This window comes from Pseudorca crassidens, chromosome 2 (assembly GCF_039906515.1).
Source record: "Pseudorca crassidens isolate mPseCra1 chromosome 2, mPseCra1.hap1, whole genome shotgun sequence".
Taxonomy (NCBI): domain Eukaryota; kingdom Metazoa; phylum Chordata; class Mammalia; order Artiodactyla; family Delphinidae; genus Pseudorca; species Pseudorca crassidens.
Genome location: NC_090297.1, coordinates 38,756,327 through 38,782,762, shown reverse-complemented (window position 1 = coordinate 38,782,762; position 26,436 = coordinate 38,756,327). Strand labels below are relative to the sequence as shown.

The window sequence follows — 26,436 nt, the reverse complement described above, 5'->3', positions numbered from 1 at the left end:
GGTGACAGAAGTCAGGGGTTTGAAGCATGGGAAAGATTCTGTCTGCCTTTCTTGACTGGAAAATGGAGGGGGCACATGGAAAGGATGCGAGCACAGCCTCTAGTGCCAAGAGTACCCCATGACCAACAGTCACCAAGGAAACAGGAATCTCAGTCCTACAACCGCAAGGAATTGACTTCAGCCAACAGTATGGAAGCTTGGACGTGGATTCTTTCCTGAGCCTCCAGATACCACCTTGATTTCAGCTTTGTGATACTGTGAGCAGAGAATCCAGACTTCTGACCTACAAAACTGAGGTAACAAGTGGGTGTTGTTCAAAGTCACCAAGTTTGTGATGATCTGTTAGGCAGCAATAGAAAACTAAAACACCTGGCATGCCCTTCCCCTCCCTGCTGCCCCCAAACTCTTACTTGATTTATGTCATATGAGGTGTTTTAGACTAGTGGCTAAGCTCTCAGGCTGCAGATAGGCAGACACGGGTTAGAATTAGAATTTCACCTCTGAGGATGAGCAGTCACACACACAGTGAACATTCAGTATACAGAACTATAATGATTGTTCTTATTCATTTTGAGTCTCAGTTCAGCTCTCACTCCCTCTGTAAATGTCTCCCTGACTCCCCACCTCACTCCTCTGGAAAGTTCATCACACTCTCCCCTGCACTTTGTACTTACTGTACTATTGCATGCTTCATGCTGTACTGGTTAAACGCCCTCACTAGACTAATTTGTTGAAGGGCAGAGATCTTGTCTGTTCGGAGCCTGCCACAGCCCCTGTCATGAAGGAGCTCTGAGAATGTTTATGGAGAAGGAACACAGAGGAACTTTCTAGACCCAGTGAGGAGGGCTGTTCAGGAAGGGGTGATTTCTCTGTTACTAGGGTAGCTACCTGTCAGGGATGCTGAAAGGGGTTGACTTCTGCTTTGCTATGTATAAAAGCTTGGATTTGTTTCATAAAAGCACATAAAAAGCCGGGAGGCAGGTACTAGAGGGTGAGAGACCTCTCCGGCTGGGGTCAGTGGACGAGGCAGAGTCAGGTGTTGAGCTGGACATTAACTCATCTATTCAATTATTTTAACACACATTGTTAACTTTGGCAGTCCTGCACAGGGAGATGCTGAAGCAGACTTTGAAAAACAGGTGGGATTTTCACAGCTGCTCCTGGGAGAGAAGCTTTGGTGGAGGCTACATTATGATCAAGACCTGACAGATCCACTTCTCCAAAGAGCAGTCTGAGGACTGAGCAGGGGGCTCTGAAGTGTATGTTCAGCTGGGAGGGAGGAGGGGTGGAGACCTGTGCTTGTTTCAGCGGTTTGAGACAGGGACAAGGTGAGAATGAATACGGTGGGTCCTAGAAGGTTGGAGCTGGGAGCAAGGAGCCTCTCAGCTCTGTTCAGGGATCCGGAACAGGAAGACGCAAGCTTGTGGGTACAAAAACAATTGACGGGCTGACAGAACCAGCAAAAAAGTGGATGCAGTATGGATCCTGGGTGCCCCTTGGTGGCCACACCGAATAACTACACCCGATACCACCCAGGCACAGCCAGTGCCCAGCTGAGTACGTTACTTACCTCTGGACTGGGAAGACCCACTCACCCACCTAGGAGGCCCACTTGTTGCACTGGTGTCTGGGGTTGTATGTCTGTGTGCTTTTGTGTCTGCACGCTTGTGCTGCCCAACTGTGTAGGGGTATACATGTATGTGAGTGCATGCATGTGCATTTGTCTTCGTGTGTGAGTATGTGCACTGCTGCCTGTGACCGGGCACATGTGTTCGAGTTGTACGTCCACGTATGTACTAGGTGCTAGTACCCAAGCACGCATTTGTGTGCACTGGTACCAGGATGTGAATCTGTATATTTGTATGTATGTGTATCTGTCATTCCTTTGCTTGTGTCTGAGTGCATGTGTATTAATGCAACTTTTGGGGCCTTGGCTTTCTTTTCTGTCACACATTGAAATAGTTAAGCTCCATAATCTTATTGTTTGTTTAAAGTTTGCTCTTGGATGCAGGCCTGTTCCAGAATAACTAGCAGATGCAAAAAGCATCCATTATGTATTTTTGCAATTAGCCGAAAACCCAGAAACTTTTTCATAAATAACAGACACAATTCTGTGGGTTGCTTATTGCTGGGAGCCGCCTCCTCTCCCCGGCTCTCCTGAGCCGGCCCCGGGCCCAGCCCCAACCAGGCCAAGCCAAGGAGGGTTTGCACACTGTCCCTAGTGAGATGGAAAAACCATTAAGAGTTCAGAATAGAACTCAAGGGACAGCTTACAGTGAGGAGGAGAAAGAGAAGAATAAAGAGGAGGGGTGAGAGGAGGAAAAGTGCAGCTTCCAAAATCTGAGAAGACTCTGTCACACTGGCTCATCCAGCCTAGCAGTTACCCAGCGTTCTGGTCTAGACCCAGCTAAACAGACACAGGACAAATCCACATTCTTTTACTTGTCTTTAAGGTCCGTCCATTGTATTTCTCCACCTTATCTTTGCATACTCCCATCTCCCATTGTTTGGAACATGGTCTCCCCTATGCCTCACGCATTCTCACTGCCATCCTTTTGCTAGCGCTGTTTCCCGCTCCTGGAATACACTTCTCCTCTTCTCCAATGCCACCCAGGCACCTCTTGACCACCAACAGCATTACCATCAGCAAACTTCTTTGAGGACCTATCCCAGGCACTGGGGAGAGGACCTGGGGAGCAGAAAGAAAAGCTTAGGGAAACTTCTCAGTATTTGAGTTACGTGAAGGCAAAGACTCTCATCACGTTCCTCAGTCTCTCCTCCCTGCTACTATGGACAGAGAGCTGTTCTGTGTCCTGGGTTTCAGGAGGGACCAGAGAATGTGGCTGGGCTGCCAGGTGGACTTCAGACTGAGACTACAACTTGAACAGGATGGTCTGTGAAAGAAAGAATCGCTGGGCTAGAAGACACTAAAGCATCCCGCTGAGTAGAGTCCTAGGCTCTGCTTCCTCCAGTGATCGGGAGCTCATCAAGTCCTCAAGCAGATCAATTCACTGTTGGTCAGCTCTGACTTTCAAAGGTCTTCCTTATGTTGCTTCTGCTGCCCTTGCTCTGCCCTCAAGCCCACACTGAACACAGCTACTCCATCTTTCTTCAGAAGTCTAGAGAAAGTGACAGTGGCCCCCTGGGCTCGCCTTACCTTTCAAGACAGTGGCAGCTACTAAGAGAGATGAAGGCAGCTCTCCTATGTCAAGCTGGTGGCCATTTGACAACTTCCTTAGTGGGGGAACACTTGTGATCTTCTTGAAGTACTTCTCCTGCCTCAACCCATGAGCTTCAGGGATGGCTGGCTAGGCAACTGCTTGAGCTGTGAGCTTCCATTAAGGTTGTTATCAATTTGTCAATTCATCATGCACTGAGTACCTACACTATGCTAGGCACCGTGGAAACAAAGACCAAGAACACATAGTCCCTTGCCCGTAAAGATGCAAGGCTGGGAGTTTCCAATACTGCCTCTGGCCACTCTGTTTAGTACAGTGGTTCTCAAAGTATCAATATCAGCATCACCTGGAACTTTAAAAGAAATGCAAATTCTTGGACCATACCCCAGATCTACTGAACCAGAAACTCTGGGTGTGGGCCCAGCAATCTGGGTCTAAGAAGCCCTGCAAATGATTCTCATACACTTGAAAGTCTGAGAACCACTGGTTTAGATTCACCTGGGGAACCTTTAAAATTAAATCAGAATTTCTGGGGTGGAGCCTGAGGCATTGGCTTTTAAAAAATGGCTTAAAAGACATTGACTAAAAGCTCAGCACACTGAATGAAATCCATTAAAAAGTACTGGTTCCGAAGCATCACAAGATATTACTTTGCCTTCCCAAATCCTTGTTAGTAACGACAGAGGCAAAAGCATATTGGTGTTAAGGAATGGGAGCTGGGTTCTAGGCCTAGTTCTGCTTCTATGTGGGTGGGTTTGCTAGTGCTGTTTCCCTCTCCTGGAATACACTTCTCCTCTTCTCCAATGCCAACCAGGCACCTCTTGACCACCGACAGCATTACCATCAGCAAACTTCTTTGAGTACCTATCCCAGGCACTGGGGAGGGGACCCAGGAAGCAGAAAGAAAGCTTAGGGAAACTTCTCAGTATTTGAGTTCTTATGTGAAGGCACAGACTCTCATCACGTTCCTCAGTCTCTCTTCCCTGCTACATCAATAGCCAATAAAATGTATTAATAATAAAACCTATTAAGAATATACTCTGTGCCAAGTCAGTAAGAGAATAAAAAAATACAACTACGACCTCTTAGAAACTTCTTTCCCAAAGACTCCATTGATCAAGAACTACAATGCATATTTGTTTTCTTTTTGTTGTTGTTGTTGTTGTTGTTTTTTGCGGTATGCGGGCCTCTCACTGTTGTGGCCTCTCCCGCTGCGGAGCACAGGCTCTGGATGCGCAGGCTCAGCGGCCATGGCTCACGGGGCCAGCCGCTCCGCGGCACGTCGGATCTTCCCGGACTGGGGCATGAACCCGTGTCCCCTGCATCGGCAGGCGGACTCTCAACCACTGCGCCACCAGGGAAGCCCTACAATGCATATTTATTGAGTGACTACTATGTGCAGGTAATAGGAAACAGAGATGAACAAGACAGACAACATTTTTGCTCTCCTGGCACTTATAATCTAGCAGAGATCAACAGAAGTAAACAAAGAAACTTCACAAATTATGCATATGTGCAATAGAGAAGATAAATGTGGGTAATGGGCTAGAGACAGAGGAAGTCTGGTGGGGTATTAGAGGTCACACTTCAAAACTGGGCTTAATTACAGGTAGGCATGGACTACCAGAAAGACAGGAGGCAGATGTGGTAAGGCCCAGAGGTCTGGGCTCTGCTTCCAGACGCACAACTACTAGCTGTACAGATTGTGGGGCAACTGACTTGGGCTCCTTGGACCTCAGTTTAATCACCCATGAAACAGGTCGGTAAGAGAATCATCGCAGCCTGCCTTGCTGGGAAAACAAAATGAGATCAGAGGTAAAAAAGTTTGCCAGCATTAAAAGCACTCTACAGAAACACAATATAGTTAAGAAACCAAAGGTTGTATACTGTTGTATTCCTCACAAACCTGCATCAAACATATTTTGAAGGAACGGCCAATTTTTTTGTAATGTCATCATTTTAGTGCTATTGTCATCTCCTGTAACTAACCCTCTGATCTCAGTCACAAGGGGTAGCATCTCTGAAATTTGGCTTGCTAATGTGACCAGTTAGCTCAATTAAGATGGCAGATCCTTGCATGAATGTGATTATAGACTGTACTAATGCCTCCTATATGCATCTATTATTTCAGCAACTGGCCATTCTGTGTATTGTCATATAAAACAATGATTTAGCTGATGACTGTAAATTAAATAGCTCCTTTCCTAAGTCAAATACACAACCTAAACTCAGAAATATCCATGAAATTACTCAAACCACAGGATAAAGATAGAGGGTGTTAAGGACATCACCTTAACACCTGAAATCCATTATGTATGAAGCAGAACTGGGCTCAACCAGCTCTTGCTTCTCTATACAAATGATTTTATTCTCCCTACCCTCATCCCATCCCATCCCCTAAATTTCTGAATCTTCCATTAGTACCAGCAGCAGCCTCAAGTCAGCAGTTGCCTTCTTTCCCTAAATAGCACTTATCCAGACCTAAGTAAAGGCCCTAAATAGAGGAAGGAACACAGATACAGTCTCTGCTCAGTCACGTTTGATATTGGATATGACACAGACATTGTGACACAGAATTTGACACTAGGTGTCTGTTTTTTTGTTTTTACTTTTTGGCCCACCATGCAGCATGTGGAATCTTAAGTTCCAAGACCTGGGATTGAACTTGTACCCCCTGCAGTGGAAGCGCGGATTCTTAACCGCTGGACCGCTGGGGAAGTTCCAACACCAGAGGGGTTTTGATGCCTCTGTTTTAACTTGGTCATTTTGATGTGGGAATATTGACTCAATCGAAAAGTTAGCCATGAAACTTTAGCAGTTTTTCCCCTTAAATAATGTAAATAACGTGTTCATCTTGACCACCATCCCAGTTGAGGATAGGATGACAGTTGTGCCTTTTGCGCACATTACCTGATAACTTAAAAGAGGTTGGGACTTTCCTGGTGGTCCAGTGGTAAAGAATCTTCCTTACAATGCAGGGGACATGGGTTTGATCCCTGGTCAGGGAACTAAGATCCCACATGCCAGAGGGCAACTAAGCCCATGTGCCACAACTACTGAGCTCACGCGCCTCAACTAGAGAGCCTGCGTGCCACAGACTACAGAGCCCACGCGCCCTGGAGCCTGCGCGCCACAACTAGGAGAAAACCCGCGTGCCACATCTAGAGAGAAGCCCGCACACTGCAACGAAGAGCCCATGAGCCGCAAGATCCCACGTGCCACAACTAAGACCTGACGCAGCCAAAACTAAATAGTAGAATAAAAAGAAAACAAAACAGAGGTTTACGTTTTGACAAAGCCACTTTGATGCAGCCTCGCAGTGCTCATAGGTACTCTGGCCAAGTTCTGGCAGCTGCTTTGGAGCCACTTATAAAAATGCTTCTTTATAAAACTAATAAACAATCTAGGGTGAGCCACGTACAAGAGCTTTGTGCTTTTCAGTACTAACTGCTGGACCGATTCAACATCTTTCCCCTCTGGCTCAGGAAGCCCTTGGAGCCAGGTGGCTGTGAGACAGCCAGTTCCACCCGCAGTCCTCAAAGGGCTGCAAGTATTTACCAACTAGCAGGGAAACTTATCCAATTCAGGAGTTTTCTTGGAAGTCCATCCTGAGTCCACTGTAGCAATTTTTTCCCCTTAATTTCATAGACACTGCCACCGAAAGTACATTTCTTCCAGGGAGCCTTCTAAAGGGAACTATACGTGTGTTCCCGAAGTTCACATACATGGCTTTTTAAAAATTTTACACTCTCTTTTTAAGTGTGGTTACTCAACCAAACAAGAATACATCTGCTGTTCTGCAGTATGCTGCCTAACTGCTTGATTTCACTGTGTGGAAGACAGCTCTTAATATTTCTTAGGGTTATCTACCATTAGGGTTGGGATGTAGTAACCCACCTCTGCAGATGCTTTTCCTCTGGTTGGTTAGGGCATCAAAGACCAGTGCTAAGAAGTTGCATAAAGTTACTTCAACATGTATCACAAAATAAAAAAAAAAACAATTTTCTGTGGCTGCAAGAACTTCACCACCTAGAGAAATGCTGATTTATTACCTCTGTCTCACTGAACAGTACAAAATAATTAAGCCCGCTTCTCTTATGCCTGAGTCTTAGAAGGACAAAGTCATGAAACAAAAGCCTCTTTGAAGAATGAATGGGATGGCAGAGATCCCACAGAAGTCTGAGCCCTGGTGATAGCCTGGAGCTGGTATGGCTGACATAGGGCCTAGGGTGGTAGCCAGAAATTCAACTTAGTCCTTCAGCTCTCCCCAGAACAGGAAAGATGATGACCTGCAGAATTTAGCTAAAGTCCAGAATTAACATCACAATCAAAATAACCACACCCCTTCAAAGGAAAGCAGACTTGAATCCAAGAGAGTACTTACACTGAAGTCAGAGATGAAGAAATAAAGGGGTAAGTGATTAGGACCATTTTTACCTTTTCCTTTGGTACACAATATATGAACTTCCTTCCTTTCATTTAAAAAAAATTGCTTAGAATAAAGGAGTACTTAATTAAGCTGAAGTATGCAAGAAGGCTAGGGAGAATTGCAATAAGCTATATAAAAATGACTGAAGTTAGCCAACAGAAGACATCTGAAGGTCTGTCCACGTCAGAGTGTTAGTTTTAGATAGAAAACTCTTGGAAGGCAGAGTATGTGTTTATAGCACTGTGGCTTGTGCAATTAGTATATGTCTGCAGATGAAGGACCAAACCTCCAGGGAAAAGATGCTGACCTTGTCTGGCCAAAACTGTCAACCACTATTATCTCCAGGGACCACTGGAATGTCAGGCAACCACTTAAATTACATGGACAAAGCTACAAGGCCACAAAAAACCCCGCATCCTGATACACATTGCCTGCTGCCAATTTCCCCCTCAAAGAGACAAGCAATTAATGCTGCAGGCCAGTAATGAATTGGGCTACTTGTGCCTCAATCTGGATTACTTCTTGAAGGAACAGGATAAAGTCATGCTTTCTGCTTAATTCAAGACGCATCAACATCACACACAGAGCGGAAAATTCTCTTGGATCCTGAACTCTGCTTTTGCCCTGTGAGGACCCACATGTTAAATATGATACTTCTGGATCTTCAGTACGCTTGAGAGAACAGAAATCTGAACCAGCAAACAGCAAAGCCCACAGCACAGAATTTATTGGGATTACTCACTAAATATTGATAACTCATACACATCCAACATCATCGAATAAAAATAATGTTAGTCAATTTTTTAAAAAGAGCAAGCCTTCCATTGGGGTCTTTAAAGTCAAAAACTCACTGATGACTGTATCTTTAATAAATGAAATGACCAAAACTAGTGAAGTCAGATGTAACTCAATCAACTCCTAAACTCAATATTGCCAACATGTTTTTCTACTTAAAAAGCAAACAAAAAGGAAAGCCTCGTAATTTAGCAATTACTATGTTTCTGGGTTTTTGCTCTCAAATGCCACAGAAAGATATGTGATGAAAGGAAGCAAAGCACCTAGTCTCAGCAGTCTTCTTAAAAACCTTAAGTTTGCTTTCACAATATAAATATAAATATTTAGATCCCCATCCAATGGATTTCTTCACTTATGTGAGCAGGAATGTTCTCAAAATCTTAGTCTTTACTCTTGCTTCATACTACAGCTGTTTGATTGAACTACCACTACCAGTAAAATCCCTCAGTATTGGCTAGATTAAATCACTAGATAAGAATTCATTACAATCTCTTCCAAGAAACCAAGATAATCTTAACACAGATTTTAGTGGCTAATATGTTACAGTACTTATGGATACTTTGTTTTCTATGGCAAGTATGTTGAAAATTCATCACTAATAAGTGAATTTCATAACACACACAGAAATAAATAAATCTATTACAATTTAATAACATCCATAAATTGTCCTCACTATTCCCAATGATTTTTTTTTTTTTTTTTTTTTTTTTTGCGGTACGCGGGCCTCTCACTGTTGTGACCTCTCCCGTTTGCTGAGCACAGGCTCCGGACACGCAGGCTCAGCGGCCACGGCTCACGGGCCCAGCCGCTCCGTGGCATGTGGGATCTTCCCGGACCGGGGCACGAACCCGCGTCCCCTGCATCGGCAGGCGGACTCTCAACCACTGCGCCACCAGGGAAGCCCTTCCCAATGATTTAAATATAAAATGTAATTATACAAAATCAAAATTCCTTGCCCAGTTTAACCCTGTATACCAAACAGTATAAGTGCTGAAAATGAGAAAAATTTTAATAAATCTCACATTAAGAACCTTGGATACCACTTTGCATTAGTGATGGCAGAAAAAGGTAAGGAGAAAAAATTTCCAGAGATTTTTAAAGGAAGAATGAATGTAAGAGAAAATTCCTTTGGACTCTATACTTTTTTAAGAATTCTGTACCTTTTAATACTTCAACATGATGCCAAGAAAAGAATTTACTGAATAAAAGTAGCCAGGAAGGGAATCAAACATTTGTAAGATAAATTTATTATTTTTCTGACCAAAGTGCAATTTTTAAATCTTCTTAAACAACTACGAAAAAAAGTATTCAAGAAAATAAAATACAAATGGGAAATTTAACCATTAGATTTCTTCTGCTTTGTACTAACCCTATGCTTAGTCTAGAAAACAAAAAAAGCTTTGAAGTTTTACTAAAACACTAACCAAATCATTTTACCATAAATCTACTAAGTACATGCATTTCAAGGTTCCACTACTAGGAATTTTGTTAAGATCAGTTTAATCATTAATAACATTATATAATAGAGCAAAAGGAACACATGTCATTAGATGTGATCCTTGCCCCTTACCCTCAGATTTATGTCAGAATAAAACTGACAATTCCACCAGGCTCTGAAACCCCAGTGCCCCCATCCCAACCCGTGGAAGCAAAGACTATGCCCTGCAAACAACTCTGTACAAACTGTAGTAAAACAAAGCTTAAGTTTTCTTACCTTTCTATAGGAAATGGTCAGCTATTTGATAAATACTAAAATACTTCTAGGAATTCATTTCATGACTTTGTTTACCAAACACACTGTCCAAGAACTCACTACACAAAAAGTTCCTTAGAATTTGGTCCATAGATTCACTTAACAGGTTGGAAATTTAAATCCTGCAAGAGAAAGAAGACGTGGGGACTCCCTAATCCAAACATGTTGTAATTACTTAAGGGATATACGCACATACTAAAAAGTTTTGCTCACAGGAGGCACAAACTATAAAAGGGATATTCTTTTTGAATAAAAACAAAGAACTAGCTAACACCCTTCTTTGTTTTGTGAGCACCATAGCTAAGATGAAGTTAGACTCGAATTCACTGTCTACTCCTGTGACCAAAAAAAAAAGATGAAGATAAAAAATTTAATTTGTCTTACTACATACTTTCCAGCCATTAATTGAGATGTAATTATGAAAGATTAAAATTGCCTTAAAAAGGGGTTGTGATAGCAGCTATCAAAGCAATATTCAAGCCTGATTTCAAGGATGCTTTCAGGTTTAGAGTTAGCCTTCTTTGTCAAAAATCTTCACAACTTCATCAAAAACCTGTAAAGGAAAAGGATAATAATAATAATTTAAAAGGCAAATATTGTTAAAACACCATATGGCTAAGTTCCTGTTAAAAGTCAATTTTACATGAATTTTCAAAATGGATTATTAAAAAAAACACATTATAATTTCTTAGTTTCATCTATTTTACTTTAGACAGTAGTACAATACCGTAAATAATTATGAACGTGTTGCTTCAATATAAAATTATGAACATGTTGCTTCAATTTTACTAGTGCTTTTAGGACACAACAAACTTCTTGACAGGCTACCAATATTATAAAAAGTAAAAGTAAACTGAAGTGGCTTATCTTCCTAGTTCTGATTCTAAAACACTAAGTCTTCTGTATTACCTCACCTCTACAGGAAGGGACCGTGGATAAAAAACCAAAAATGACTACATGATAAAAAAAGGTCCAGGGGAAGATGATTCAGGGAATCAGGGAAAGATTAGGTGAATTTAAGAGACACTAGTAGCGGCTGGGCACTGAGAGTCCACAAACCACAGTACAGAGACCCAAGATTCATGAAGGAAGAGGCAACCCAAGCATTGGGTCGTGGAAACCCTGTACCTCTGGAGCTACATGCTCTGTGATGGAAGAGATGAAAGAAACCGGGGGCTCTTCAGCTAGATGATTTGCTATTCATGTTACAGATTTTTAAAAAATGATCATGGTCCAAATCACAGTTCTGAAAATGCCAATTTTCCAGTGCTTGAGAAAAGAGGTTTGGAATTAATACACCACCCACTTTTTACAAAGAACAAGTCTGAAATTGTAAAACCCATTTTAGACTCTATTCAAAAAGAAGTACACCTGAAACTAACACAATATTGTAAATTGATAAAATATACATACTTTAATTTAAAAAAAGAAGAAAAAGCCTAGCTTTTCATTCAGTCTCCAGTGTTTTGAAAAGCAAACTAATCTGTCATGGTATTTCTTTTTCTCCTGCATATTGCTCCCCTCCCTGCCCCAAATCACACTGTTACTTTACTATTAGACAGCCTAGGGATACTCACTTCATCAACAGATTTAGAAGCATCTATTTTCTTGACTTTCCCCATTTCTTCATATAAGTCAATAATTGGCTTTGTTGACTGAAGATAGGTTTGAATTCTGCAACAGAAGCAAATATTGCGAAGTTCTAAGCATACTTCTCTCCCCTGTTTAGGACAGATCGGGGGACAATACAGAATAAAACCCAGTTGGCTCCCTCCCTTATCAGCTTTTTAGACAAGCCATTCCACATATTTAAGCAAGACATTTTCTTTTTCTGGTCCAAAATGGGGCACGTGTTTAATGTGTTACTCAAGTTCCAAACTGAGACGTGGTGGCAATGTGTAAAAACTGCAAAGTACCTCTTTTCCAAGCTCTCTCTGTTGTCATCACTTCTACCACTACTCTTTCCCCTCTCAAGACATCGTTCAATACAGATCTAAAAAGAGAAATATATAAAAAGTTATTTTTAAAAAGATATGAATTTGCCAGTCTTTTAAACCTGAAAAGAGAAGAAAGTTCGAAGAGATTACCAACAAAACCCTGCATTAAACCCAATGTGTTTAATTCATTAATCAACATGCAAAGTTGAAACATGTGGTTCAATTTATATAAACTAGGTTAAATAAGTACAGAGCATAATAAGAATTCATTCATGACTCAGTTTTTCCTGTGTATTTTTTTTCAAACCGCAATAAAGAGATGATCTCTATGTGTATGGTTCCATCTATTATTAACTTATTAGGTATGAATTACATGCGTCAAACTTTGTTCCATTTTTGCTTACTTTTTGATAATTCCATAAATATCCAAATATTTAAGAGTTAACATATTTGCATTTGAATAAAGCATCCCTTGTTAATCGTGAATAAACATTCCTTAGTTATAAAGCTGTGGTAACATTCTAAAATTAACTCTGAAGAATAAGTGAAAACATATTTTTGGGGGTTGGAAAAAGAGAGTTACATTTTAAAACAACTCAAAGGCTGCAGCAAGTCTCTCCACCACAGGCACATTTGCAATTCAACCTAAGAATAGTCAACTTCCTTCAAGGCAGTACTGCTGATTCTTATTCTTTCAGGCCGTTGGCATTAATTTAATAAAGTTTATATTACAGCTGTCATACAGAGTCAGGCCTTTTAATTAAATGATTCCGGGAAAAAAAAAAAAGATACCGAGAAATTCATTTAGTTATTCAAAAGTATGTCTGGGTATGTTATTAGAAGTACCAGAAAGAAAAAGACTGCTTTCCTGCTTTTTTTCATTTCACTCTTAGAAGACAAATCAGGCTATCATACATGTTTCTTTAAAGTAGAAAGTTTTCCCCACTTCCCAGAAATGTGTGTTTCTTTTCCAGTAAACGACATCCTAAGGCAAGATACTCTCTGATAATAGTGCCTACTCAAGAAGTAACAATGCAGCTTCATTACCTAACATGGTATGAGTCAATTCTTAACGCAAAACACAAATTCTTGTTATTTTGAAAATAAAGCAAGTTTTAGGCCCACAATATTGCTGATGCCAAATAGCTTAAGACAGTGCTGTTCTGTGCATCCAACTTACCAATTCAAAAAATACTGCTGTCAACATAAAATGTAAATATAAGTGAAACAAATCACTTTCTTTTTCTCTAATAGTTGACCATCAGCTGTTTAAAGCCCATATAGGCAGATAAAGATTTTCATTACCTCATTGTTACAGTCAAAAAACAAAACGAAAGATACATCAGCCTTCCCATCCATGGTCTTGTTCCAACCTTGAAGGTTGTCTTGATTTCTTGGAAACCCATCAATCAAGAATTTATTCTTCTGAGCATTGGCCGCCATCGTCTGATCCATTTCCTAATGAAAAAGGGAAGATTTAAGTTCAACACTACAGTAATGCAATTTCTTAAGCAGAGTGGTAGCTATATGGGTGTGTTTTATTATTATTCTTTAAATCATAAGCATGGAGGGTGCATAGGAAAAAAAAGACTTAAAGGAAATAACATGTTTGCCTCAAACTGGTAGAGTTATGGTTATGTATCCCCCATTTTATACACACACACAATTTTTTTCTGTAGTTTTAAAATTTTCTACAGTTAAGCATATATTATTTTCACGAAGTTATAAACAGCAAAAAGAGAAAAATAAGCATTAACCAGTATCTTTGCTCCAGTCAATAGACACCCTTATCTTGCCTTCCCTTTCCTCGTCCCAGGTCATTTTGCTATGGTAGGAAGTATGCTGCTTCTATAGGTACTCAGATTCTCTGCAATAATTCAAGTCCAACTGCAAAAAGCTTTGGATATATAAAGAGATTGCTAGCATTAATTATTAGTGTAGGAGTCAATACTCTTTTTTTTTTTTAAACTGAAGCTAATTTAAACCTAAATGCCACTGGCCACACCAAAACACAGGTAGCAAAGGAAACAATACATTCAGAAAGACAGCAAGAATTGCACATTTCACCATCCTCTTCCAAAGTCTGAATTTAGGTAGAATGTGGAAATATGTGACTGGGAGATGCAGATCTCGAATCTCCAAATCCTTACCGCTATCAATCACCATGAGGTAAGCACAGATGCATACCTTCAACAAACTCCAGAGGAGCCTCTACTCTAAAGCAAACCGACATCCAGTTCCCTCAGTGCTCAAACTTTCCTGGTTCCTCAAGAAGAACAATGGTTGTCAGGACCCCTAATTCCTTTATCTGAGGGTTGGCTTTAACCCAGCATCTAGCTTCTCCAATATCCACAAAATTTCAGAATGCTTTTGGACTCCTGCTATAGCATTTCTATCACAATTATGGTAGCAGAAGATATCTGAAGGGGTACATCAATATTCTACTCACTCAACATACACTCATTCAAGGCCTACCATCAGGGAACATGAAGAGCAAGGTCATGGCCCCTGGCGGGCTCACGGTCCAGCGCGTAACAAATATGTGTAAGTAAACGTGCTAAGTTCTATACTGAGGTATGCAAGGATGCTGTGATAAAACGAAGAAGCAAGCACAAACTACCTGGGAAACTGCCAGGAAGAGCTTTACCAAAGAGGTGGCAGAGGAGCTGAATTCTGAATAATGAAATGGCAGGCAGACAGGGATCAAGGTACTCCAGATGGTGTCAACTGGATGTTAAAGGCTCAGAAATGAAGAAGCATAACAGCTTTGATGAATCTGAAATAAGCTGGTAGAGGTGAACCTTAGGATGTGTGTAGAGAGTGGAAGGAGAAATGACTAGAAAGTAGGTAGGGCCAAAATTAATGAAGAACTTGTTATACCACACTAAGGATTTGGTTTTTATTCTGCAAGCAATACAGGATCACTGAGAAATTTTAAGTAGTAGAAGAACATGCTCCCATCACCTTTAGAAAAAAAAATCACTGACTGTACCATGAAGGATGGATTAGAAGGGGACAAAGATGGATTAAAGGCAAAAGACTAATGATAAGGCTCTAGTGATGGTCCAAATAAGAAAAAAAGAGGATCTTGGGACTTCCCTGGTGGTGCAGTGGTTAAGGATCCACCTGCCAATGCAGGGGACACGGGTTCGATCCCCAGTCCAGGAAGATCTCACATACCGCGGAGCAACTAAGCCCATGCACCGCAACTACTGAGCCTGCGAGCCACAACTACTGAAGCCTGCATGCCTAGAGCCCGTGCTCCACAACAAGGGCACGGGCTTGCAATGGGAAGCCCACACACCACAACGAAGAGCAGCCCCTGCTCACCGCAACTAGAGAAAGCCCGCACACAGCAACGAGGAGTCAACGCAGCCAAAATATAAATAAGTAAAAAATGAAAAATATATTTCAGTGATTGATCTTCCAACATAATGTCTGCATTCTTCCCAATATTATTTTTTTAAAAAAAGACAAAAAGAGGGTCTGAACTAAGATGATAGTACTAATAGAGGAGAAAAAAACTATCAATAAATAGAAGAGGATAAAGAGAAAGGTAATTGAAAGGATCTTCTCACTGAGTGGATTTGGGAAATTGAGGAAGAGGTGGAAAATATAGGATAGCTCCCAGATTTCTGGCTTGGGCAGCTCGGTAGATGGTAGAACCATTAACCAGGATAGGAAATAAAGGGTGATCACATTTTAGATGATACAGTCAGACTCGGACATGTTGATTTTGAGATACTTGTGAGACATTCAGATGGATGCCTAATAGTTAGTTAGAAATATAGGTCTGGGGAATTCCCTGGCAGTCCAGTGGTTAGGACTCTGTGCTTTCACTGCTGGTGGTGCAGGTTCGATCCTTGGTCAGGGAACCAAGATCCTCCAAGAGGCGGAGTGCAGCCAAAAAAAGAAAAAAGAAATATAGGTCTGGAGTTCAGAAAAAGAGATTTGTGCTAGAGTTATAGATAGATTCTGGGATCATTAGCACAGTGTAAACCTTGGACATGGCTAACAACATCCAGCAAGAAATGTATAAAATAAGAGGAGGACCAAGGATGAAACCCCGAGAAGCATCATGGTTTAAGAAACTTGCAGAAGAAGAGTTATCAAAGGAGATTTAAGAAACAGCAGTCACTGAAGGAGGAAGAGAATCAAGAGAAATGGTGTTACAGAGAACAAAGGAGGAACGAGTTTCAAAAAGACAGGAAGTTAAAGGCTACAAGAAAAAGGACTGAAAATATCCCCTAGATTTGACAGAGATCACTGGTAACATCAGCAAGAATAGTTTCAATGAAGATGGAAATAGAGTCTTAGTGCAAGGAGCTGAAGAGTAGAAAATGAAAAAGTAAAAAATGTAGACTATTCTTTCACAATTAAGCATAAAAGTGGAGAAAGGGCATCAAATCCAGAGAACAAGGAGAGAGGATTTAGTTACTCTGAATGGAAGCATTCCAATCTCTGAAACAAGAGTTAAGAATGTGTGTGAATGAGCCACTCTTCAAGTTTCTCTGGTTCCAATCAGAAGCTCATGTATCTCTTTTCCATTGGGCTTCAACTATTTCTTGCTGTGCCCACTCTTCCATTTCTCCTTCACGTTTCTTGTATGTGAAAATATCTATTAATGACTATAATCTTGAGAATCTATAGTGGAGAGTTATCATGTAAATGCAAGGTATCTGTTTTTAGATGGGACCTATTTTAGTTTGATAGCTGTTAGTCTCAGCATTTCACATTGAAGATGGTGATGCATGCACCAGAAAAGGAAACATCAAGACTGAGAGAATGGCAACAATGGGAGGGTCATGGGAGGGAGAGAGGGAGGGAAAGAAAGAGGGAGGGAAAGAAAGAGGGAGGGAAAGAAAGAGGGAGGGAGGGACAAAGTCTGGAAGAAAACGGAAATGGGAAAGGAGGAAAAAGAAATAGAAATGGAAGGAGGATGGATTGTCTGCACGCTGGGAAGGGTCAAGTGTACACATATGAATGTTCAGTTGTATGATCCTAGACCAAGGTAGAGAATGTTTCCTACTGTCCAATTTCTTCCCAGGTGAAAGTGGAATTTCCAGTTCTGCCATTCTCAAACACCATGACCACCCTCCACAATCAAGAAATTCAATACTCTGATTTTTTTCATTACTCAAAGGGAAGGCAGATTTCATTTCTCAGTTCCTTGGTGGTTTTAACTGGTTGGCATTCACACTCCTTACCCTCCTCAACAAACTGATGGTTATCTCAACTGGCACAATCTTTCCATCTTTAATGTACTTTTCAATGAGTTCACCATACTGTGAATCTGGGTTCTTCCTTTCATCACGAAGAAGCTCTCCTGCAGAAAGGTGTGTGTAGCCATATTTCTGAAAGAACAAATACATAGGAAAAAGATCAAAATACATTCAACCCAGGGTTAGGACTACTGTTTGTTTCCCTTCATGGTAACTTTTATATTCTAATTTTTCTATAATAAACAAGCTCTGCTTATATAATAAATAAATAATAAAGAAAAATTGAAGAGAGATTTCATACAATCCAGTTTGCTTAAAAAATATCCTTAATCTATGTAGCGTATGGTAGCTATAATGTTCACAAATCATGCAATCAACCCGGAACTTATTTAACCATTCAAGGCATTAACAGCTCATCATATTCCTTCACAAACACAAAGTTTAAATGTTATTAATAATGTTCAAAGAAATGTCTAACAAAAATCTACATAATTCAAGGCAAAACCCCCCAAAATCTTACCACAGTTGGCTGTACCCACCTTCTATAAGATCCTCCCTTCCTTAAACTCAACACATCTAAATTGAACTCATCAGCACTTACACAAACCCCATTCTTCTGTTTTGTTCCCTTTCTCAGTAAACAGTACAAGTCCTACCCCTCCATGAAATTAGCTTTCCTGACCACTCTGGAGAGTGGACACGTAATCAAATAGTGTCTTAGAATATCACTGTCTCTCCATCTAAACCAGCATCTTCTTTACCACTCTCAAAAGTCCATTTCCCACCTCTCTAGTTGTGACTAGAGAGGTCTCATCTGTAAAATGGGAATATAGATACCTATTTTATAATTCAGTGGTGATGATTAAATGAGATAATGTATTTATATAAAATGCCTACCAAAGAGCCTGACAGGCAGCAGGAGAGAAAAGCCATCAATTACCTCCTTGCCATCATGAAGATACTTATCTTAAATAACCTGGAAGCATTTTTATATTATATATACACAGCATTTTTGTATTATTACATACATGCGTGTGTGTGCATGTGTGCATATATATGTATTCACTTTAAAGGTTTTGGGGTTTTTTAAAAAATAAATTTATTTATTTATTTTTGGCTGTGTTGAGTCTTCATGGCTGTGCGCGGGCTTTCTCTAGTTGTGACGAGTGGGGGCTACTCTTTGTTGCAGTGTGTGGGCTTCTCACTGCAGTGGCTTCTCTCTGCTGCAGAGCACGGGCCCCAGAGTGCACAGGCTTAAGTAGTTCTGGCACGCAGGCTCAGTAGTTGTGGCTCATGGGCTCTAGAGCACAGGCTCAGCAGTTGCGGTGCATGGGCTTAGTTGCTCCGCAGCATGTGGGATCTTCCCGGATCAGGGCTCGAACTCGTGTCCCCTGCGTTGGCAGGCGGATTCTTGACCACTGTGCCACCAGGGAAGTCCGGCTTTAAAGGTTTTGACAGAGAGACCAATCAAAGGACTTAAGTGAGATAAACGATATGAATACACTGTGAAAGGTCAGGAGTATAGTAGTATTACAATTGTGATAGTCATTATTAAGGATTTACAAATGATGTATTAGGTCAGGGTATAGGATAATAGTTGAACTAAGTCACATAAGATGCTATAGTGTTATTCTGTCATTTCCCCGTGGTTGGAATGAGAAAACAATACAGATCTAAGAGACAATTATGAATACTGAAAAGCTTCTTCCTCCACATGAACTAGCATGTTCCCTTTTATTAAATCAAAAGAACTATAAAATCTATTTTCATAATAATAATTTCCATAATAATAAAATAGATTATTTTTACTCTCAAATATCAGAATACTGAGATCTATATTCAATGTTCAATTACAGCAATCATCTAGTCCCAAATTTTTAAGATTCCCTAAATGGGTTTTTATCTCATTCATAGTAAGTGTACCATAAATATTTGATAACTTAAATTTTATCTTTAATTTCAATGTTAAGATTTGAGGCAGCCCACACTCCCACCCCTCCTTCCAGAATAGAATGTTTCAATTGCACATTTTACAAAACTTAACTCTCTCAATTACTGAGGCTACAGTGAGTTTTCTCTCTCTCTCTTTTTTTTTTTTTAAGATTGCAGAAGCCATTCTTTACTCCTTTTCTATCTCTAAAAATTGCTGGCTAAACTTGTTCTTGTTTATTACTAAAGTGAGCCAACAATAAGGTAGTCAGCAAAGAAAAACAAACTAAATAGTTTATTTGCTGACTAAAATTGGATATAAAGTTTGAGGAGAATAAACAAAAACCATAGTATCACTCATGTCTCTCTTAGGCATACAATAGCTCCTTGCATGAAAAGAAATGATCAAAAGTGTATTTAGTTGTTGTAACAGGCTTTTAAAAACACTCCCATCATTTACAGAAAATGGAAATAAATACAAAAGTACTTAATTATTTAAATTGTTATTTTAAAATTATTTTCACACCACACCATTTTTAAATGCCTACTTTTATCACCAAGTATAAATTTTTGAAAGACGGGTATGGATATGGAAAAGACTTTATAAAAAACGAGATGTGACCTACTTTCCCATTTACTATGTACAATTTTCAGAAAGCATTTTGCAACGGCTGTCCACAAAATTTTACAGCAGCTTCATTTTCCACTGCTTACTCTGGCTCCTGCTTGGAAGTCTATGCTTGCTGGATGCTCTCATCTGGTCTAGAGATTATAGCATATGGTAATATTGAATAAATGCAGAGACAAACAGTGCTAAACAATGGCAAACGCTCAGGGAAACACCAACAATACAGATTGCTCTGTACAGACTGCCTTGGCTGTATGAACAACATATACATTTAGAAACCCAGCTAGTAATTTAGAAATTAGTACACACACTGTTTGTTTCCTGACATTGAAGAGCTCAAATCTGCAAGCTTACATTACATTACAATGGGTTTTGGCATATCACTTTTTTAAAAGAGAGACTAGTTGTAAATTGTAGAAGTGTACAAATGATATGTTTTTTAAAAATTACACAGAAAACAACCTTATCTGCAAATCCAAGGAGATAAGGAATTTAAATAAATATAATCATGTCAAATCTATATATGTCTCTATTTCTCATCCACATTCCATTTTTTGAAATCCTCTATTTACCAGTTACTTTTTTATACTATATTTTTCTTAAGGATTTTGCTGAAGCTTTCCACTTACCACAGAGTTTCTACAACAAAAAAGCAACTATCACTTACACACTAGTTATTATGGTATTTAATTATAGCTAGACTTTAAAGAGCATGTTTTCAAAGCATTCTGCTGTCATTAAATAGTCACTGATGCCAATTTTGAGGAAAGCAAGAATGGATATTTCCCAGGCTTAACCCAAACTTTTTCACATTCTCTGAAATTTCCTAGCAATTAAAATCTAGTGGGTCACTAATTACAGTCTTAAGACCAACATTTAAACCACAGCAAATTATAAACACTATAAACTATAATAGCTACAATTACAAGCCACTATTCAGCTAAAAATAGTAGTTTTCTAGTGACAAATGTATAAATTCAATTCATTTAGAGTAAACGTCTAAATTTTTTTACTTTCATTTTCTCCTTTAAGAAGCTGAAAAACAACTCAATAACTTCTGTGAATTAGACACTAAGATTTGGAGGGAGGAGAAATGCACCATACTCTCAACAAGTACAGAACAGCACTCTGTTACTACAACTAAGCAAATGTTGACAATTTTACGGTATCAAATCTCAAATCATCTTGATAACTTCTCTCCCTTCTTAGCAATTCTCTTTCTTCCTTTCTAAATTTAGGTAATGTCGTTCTATGTGAATAAAAACAACAACAAAAAGAATCAAAACAATAGCAAAAAAAAGAGTTCAAGGTACAAATGATGCGTAAATGGCAAGTCCTTGGGGGCAGAGGAGAACCACATGCCAGGCACCTCCTCCTGTGAGTATGGCAATTAGAAAGTGCCATTGGACTGCTACTGAGCCTTGAGCTACATAGAGGGAACACAGCAGAGATAGCAGAAACAAATATATTTTTAAAGCAACTGAATTAAAACTAAATTAAACTGGTCCTTTAAATAGCTGACACATCTATGAAGCATCTAAGACTAAGTTACTTTGCATTCCCTGTAAGATGAGTGAACCTTAAAAATCTAGTTCTGATTATGTACTGTGAACAAGGCACCTTCAGCATAACACCTGGAAATGCTATCCGGAGCCATCCAGACTCACCAGTTTGGCACTGTTGCAAACAATGTCTTTAGAGCTTACAGCATCCCAGCAACACTTCATGTAAGGCTATCATTTATTTCAAAAGGCATTTCCAACAGAACTTTTTCTGATTACTTTGAGATGTCTGATAAGCACTTTCCAGTAACATTACCTGCCGGTCTTGGAGAACTTACTTTTGACTCTAAGAACTGCTGTACAGTGCCCAGATGCTTAAAATTGGTGAACTGTTTAGGGTTCCTTCCAGTTTTACCCACAGAGGGTTAGAAAAAGGATTTTTCTTATAATCACCATTTTACAGAGGTTAGAAAGAAAGAAAGAAAGAAAGGGAGGGAGGGAAGGAGGGAGGAATGAGAGTGGATAGAGAGAGAGAAAGGGAAGGGGTAGGGAAAAGAGGAAGGAAGGAGGAAAGGAGGCATAGGAAGGAAAGAAGACAGTGGGAGAAAGGTTAAATAGAATATCTGACTTAAATTGCTAGCTGATTTCCAATCTCATTTTTAGTCCGCCCTCATTGTATTTCCAAATGTGTACATCACGTTTGACCATGCCTATTTAATCACAATTCTACATATTAACTATAAACTATGAAAGTTATAAATCAAGCTAAATCTTTTCCTAGGCAAAATCTTTAGCAGACAGACTCCAAATTAACATGAAGCATATTTCTTTCTCTAATTAAAGAGTGATAGTTTAAAAGCTTATATCCTGCAAAGGAGAAAAGAGGAGGGATATAATCCATTCAACTGCAGACAATTACAGCACTATTTTATTTTCCTCAATGTTTTGCTCTTCACGTAAGAAAACCTTAATTCAGGCAATACATGGAACTTATTTTAAATCCATAAATATTTATTAAGTCTCTATAAAGTGCCAGGCAATGTGCTAATTTGGGGAAATAAATAGGTTATATTCACAAAGGATGAAATAATGACTTACATATTTACAGTGACTTGAGCCCTACTATTAATTAATAAAGTCAATTTTTCATATTTGCATTAACTTTTCCTAAGGAATTCAGTCTTTACCAGCACTGTCTGCTTGGGGAAGAGGTGATTCTTCAGAGGCAATGACAAGAAGGTAGAACAATAAATAAAACTTAAAGAAAGGGTGATTTAGAAGCCATGAAATAGACTGTTTTCTCATTTGTGTAAGGCCTCAATATCCCTCTGACATTTTGCAGAAGACTTCTCAGAATATTGAGGATTTTGGCATCTGTTCTACATACCAAATGGACCCTATAGCAACTGTGAATTGGAATTTTCACACTCCAATTTCATTCCAGTTGGTCATTTCCAGTATTTTTACTTCTTTTAATTCATCTCAGCCATTCTGAATCAATGCACATTCCCTATAACAGAAAGGGATGGAAAATAGTCAAAGATGAAGATGAGGCCCAGAAGCCTCCAGGGATTCCAGGAGCTCAATAATTTGAAAATTTCCAACATTAATGGATAGGTACAGAGGTCTTGTTAATCTTAAGAAACACTCATCTCATCTTGTTAATTAAATAATCAGTTCTTTTTTTTTTTTTTTGCGGTATGCGGGCCTCTCACTGTTGTGGCCTCTCCCACTGTGGAGCACAGGCTCTGGACGCGCAGGCTCAGCGGCCATGGCTCACGGGCCCAGGCGCTCCGTGGCATGTGGGATCTTCCCGGACCGGGGCACGAACCCATGTCCCCTGCATTGGCAGGCGGACTCTCAACCACTGCGCCACCAGGGAAGCCCTAAATAATCAATTCTTATAGTCACTGCAGAGCCTACAAGCAACACACTCATATCACTACAACACAAACGCTGTTGCAGGTGGTCTAAGAGCCTAGAATTCACATTTAATTCAATTCCTGTGAGAACACTCAGAGGATATACATCAAACCACTCAAATGCATCTCTAGCCTCTATTCACTTTGTGAAAGAGAGGTTTCTTAAACACTAAGCAGTACAGTACCAACTGTACTTATTTTTTTTAAAAAAGGTAAGTAACGTTAAAATGAGAATATCATTTACCCAGGGAATACCAAAAGTAAGAAAGTCACCCTAAGAAATATAACTACTTGGGAATACAATTTGTAAAGAGCCTCACTACAAAATAACCACAACATTTTAACAGCTTGGGTTCTCTTTAAGAACTAGAATTTATTTGGATTTACCAATCAACACTTGAGAAAAATGTGCAAAGGATACCAAACACTGAATTCAGTAATATATGCAAACATAAAATTTGAGCACTTGCAACATTATCAAACAAATGGAGAAATGCATTTAGAGAAACACAGAGGCTTCAGCAAGGATCAGAAGAACATAAGAACCGTGCATGAAGTCACATACTTAGAACACTGAACTAATAATGTGAGATAAGGGTTTTTGTTTGTTTTTTTTTGCGGTACACGGGCCTCTCACTGTTGTGGCCTCTCCCGTTGCGGAGCACAGGCTCCGGATGCGCAAGCTCAGCAGCCATGGCTCATGGGCCCAGCCGCTACGCGGCATGTGGGATTTTCCCAGACCAGGGCACAAACCCGTGTCCCCTGCATCGGCAGGCGGACTCTCAACCACTGCGCCACCAGGGAAGCCCGAGATAAGGTTTTATAACTAAACTCTGTCACAATCCAGTGTGACTCTAGGAAATTTATTTAACCTTTTTTAGACTTCAGTTTCTTCATTTGTAAAACAGAAATCATATCTATACTACATTACACTATCAGCCACAGCCAAATATCATTATTAGCTGTTAAAACTAGGAGTGTGAAGAACATACTCCTAAAAACACGGTCTACGCTGCTAGATTCAAGACCTACTATGAGAGCACTCAGACGGGTCAGGGAGGAGTTAGACTAACTCATATAGGCTATTCCTGGAGCAAAGTCCAAGATAATCAGTGGCTAAACTACTAATTACATAGCAATAAAGGAGTGAAGTCAAAGAATAACTATAGAACAAGGAAAATATGATACATGAAAATGCAATTCACTATGAAAATACCCTCAAACACACAGGCTCCAAAAACTGGCATCACAGATGTATTTGAGTACATTAAAAATCTTATGAGAACAAGAATGCTTACTATCTTCTTATAAACAAACAGATCAACAGCCTTCCAACCAATTAGCAATGGCTAATTAGAAAATATACATTTTAAAAGATCCTATTCGAGTCAATTGTACCTCAATTTAAAAAATCCTATACAAAACAGTACTAAAAACTTAAATTTAGGGATAAATCTAAAACTAGTATATAAGAATTATAAGAAGAAACTAGAAACACTTAAAAGCAGTATCATAAAAAGAAGGCATCTATGTTCCTGGATAGAAACATTCGATACTGTAAATATTTAAATTTTCCACAAATTAATCTATAAATTGATGGCATCCGCAATCAAACTTCACCTGGGATTATTTATTTTTTAATGAAACTTGATGAGTTGATTCTCAAGTTTATCAGGAAGGGTAAATGTGAGAGAATGACCAAATTCAAAAATAATATTAACAACTACAAATGGGAACGTGTCCTACCAGGTGGCATAAAATATCATAAAGCTACAGTAATTAAAACAGCATGATACTGGTATAAAAATAGACAAACGGAAAAATGAAATTCAACAGAGTCCATAAACAGACCCAAGTATAAATGGGAATTCAATAAGTGACAGAGTCATCATCTAAAAATCAATGGGGAAAAGATGAACTATTTAATAAATGATACTATGCAACTGGCTACCCATCTGAAAAAAAATTAGACTCTTGCATCATATCATATGCAAAACTAAATTCCAGGTAAATTAGAGTTCTAAAACAATACAATATAAGCAAAAAACAAAACAACCCTAGGATAGTACCAGGGGAAGATAATCTTGAGATAGAGAAAGACACTCCAAAACAAGAACCAAAACAGCTAAGATTTATGTTTGACCACGTGAACAATAAAAACTTATCACAGATATAACCAAATGACAAGCAATAGCTTGGGAGAAAATATTTTCACCATACAAAGGTGATAGGGTAATATACGTTGTATACAAAGAGATCCTACTAACAAAGAAAATAGCTCAATACAAAAATGGGCAAAGAAAAAACAATTCAGAGAAAACAACAGATGCTCCACCTTACTGGTAATCATGAAAATGCAAATTAAAGCAATGTGATTTCATTTTTCACCCATCAGATTGGTTAAAATAAAGACATATCTGGCTATGGCAAGGGTGGGGGTGGGGAAGAACCAGCATCCTGACAGTTCGTGGGAGTGTAAATTGGTTCAGCCTTTTTAGAGGGCAATTTGGCATACCCTTTGGCTCAGTAATTCCATTTCTAGGAGCTGTGCTACTGAAATAGTTGCACATGTGCACAAAGACATATGTAATGAATGTTTATGTCAGCATCATCTGTAAACAGAAAATCTAAATGTCCACAAATATATGAATAGTTAAATAGATTATTGTATATATTATGAATGGAGTTGAGCTATCTGCATGTTCTGATATGGAAAGCTATCCAAGATACACTGTTAAGCAAAAAAATAACAATAGACAACGTTTGTGTGCGTGCATTTTTATCTGTGTATAAATACATCATAAGAGGACCAGAAAGCCACACCCAAAAACGTTGGTAGGTGATTACATAAGGAGAGTAGGCTGGGACTTCCCTGGCGGCGCAGTGGTTACGAATCCGCCTGCCAATGCAGGGGACACGGGTTCCATCCCTGGTCCGGGAAGATCCCACATGCAGCAGAGCAACTAAGCCCGTGCGCCACTACAGAGCTTGTGCTGTAGAGCTCGCGATCTACAACTACTGAGCCTGTGTGCCACAACTCCTGAAACCCATGCGCCTAGAGCCCATGCTCCACAACAAGAGAAGCCACTGCAATGAGAAGCCTGCGCACCGCAACGAAGAGTAGCCCCTGCTCACCGCAA

General features: G+C 39.6%; 1 protein-coding gene across 2 annotated transcripts in view; it reads right to left on the bottom strand.

The window, feature by feature from the left end:
* Positions 1-9,630: 9,630 nt before the first annotated feature.
* The window catches only part of CMPK1 (cytidine/uridine monophosphate kinase 1), a 33,383-nt gene continuing 16,577 nt past the window's right edge, over positions 9,631-26,436 (bottom strand). For both annotated transcript variants that reach the window (XM_067726060.1, XM_067726059.1), the window contains exons 2-6: positions 17,301-17,447; positions 13,399-13,551; positions 12,073-12,149; positions 11,734-11,830; positions 9,631-10,709 (exon numbers count right to left, since the gene is read on the bottom strand). In XM_067726060.1, coding sequence (XP_067582161.1) covers positions 10,668-10,709; positions 11,734-11,830; positions 12,073-12,149; positions 13,399-13,551; positions 17,301-17,447 — 516 coding nt within the window. In that variant the 3' untranslated portion in view covers positions 9,631-10,667. The remainder of the gene's footprint in view (positions 10,710-11,733; positions 11,831-12,072; positions 12,150-13,398; positions 13,552-17,300; positions 17,448-26,436) is intronic.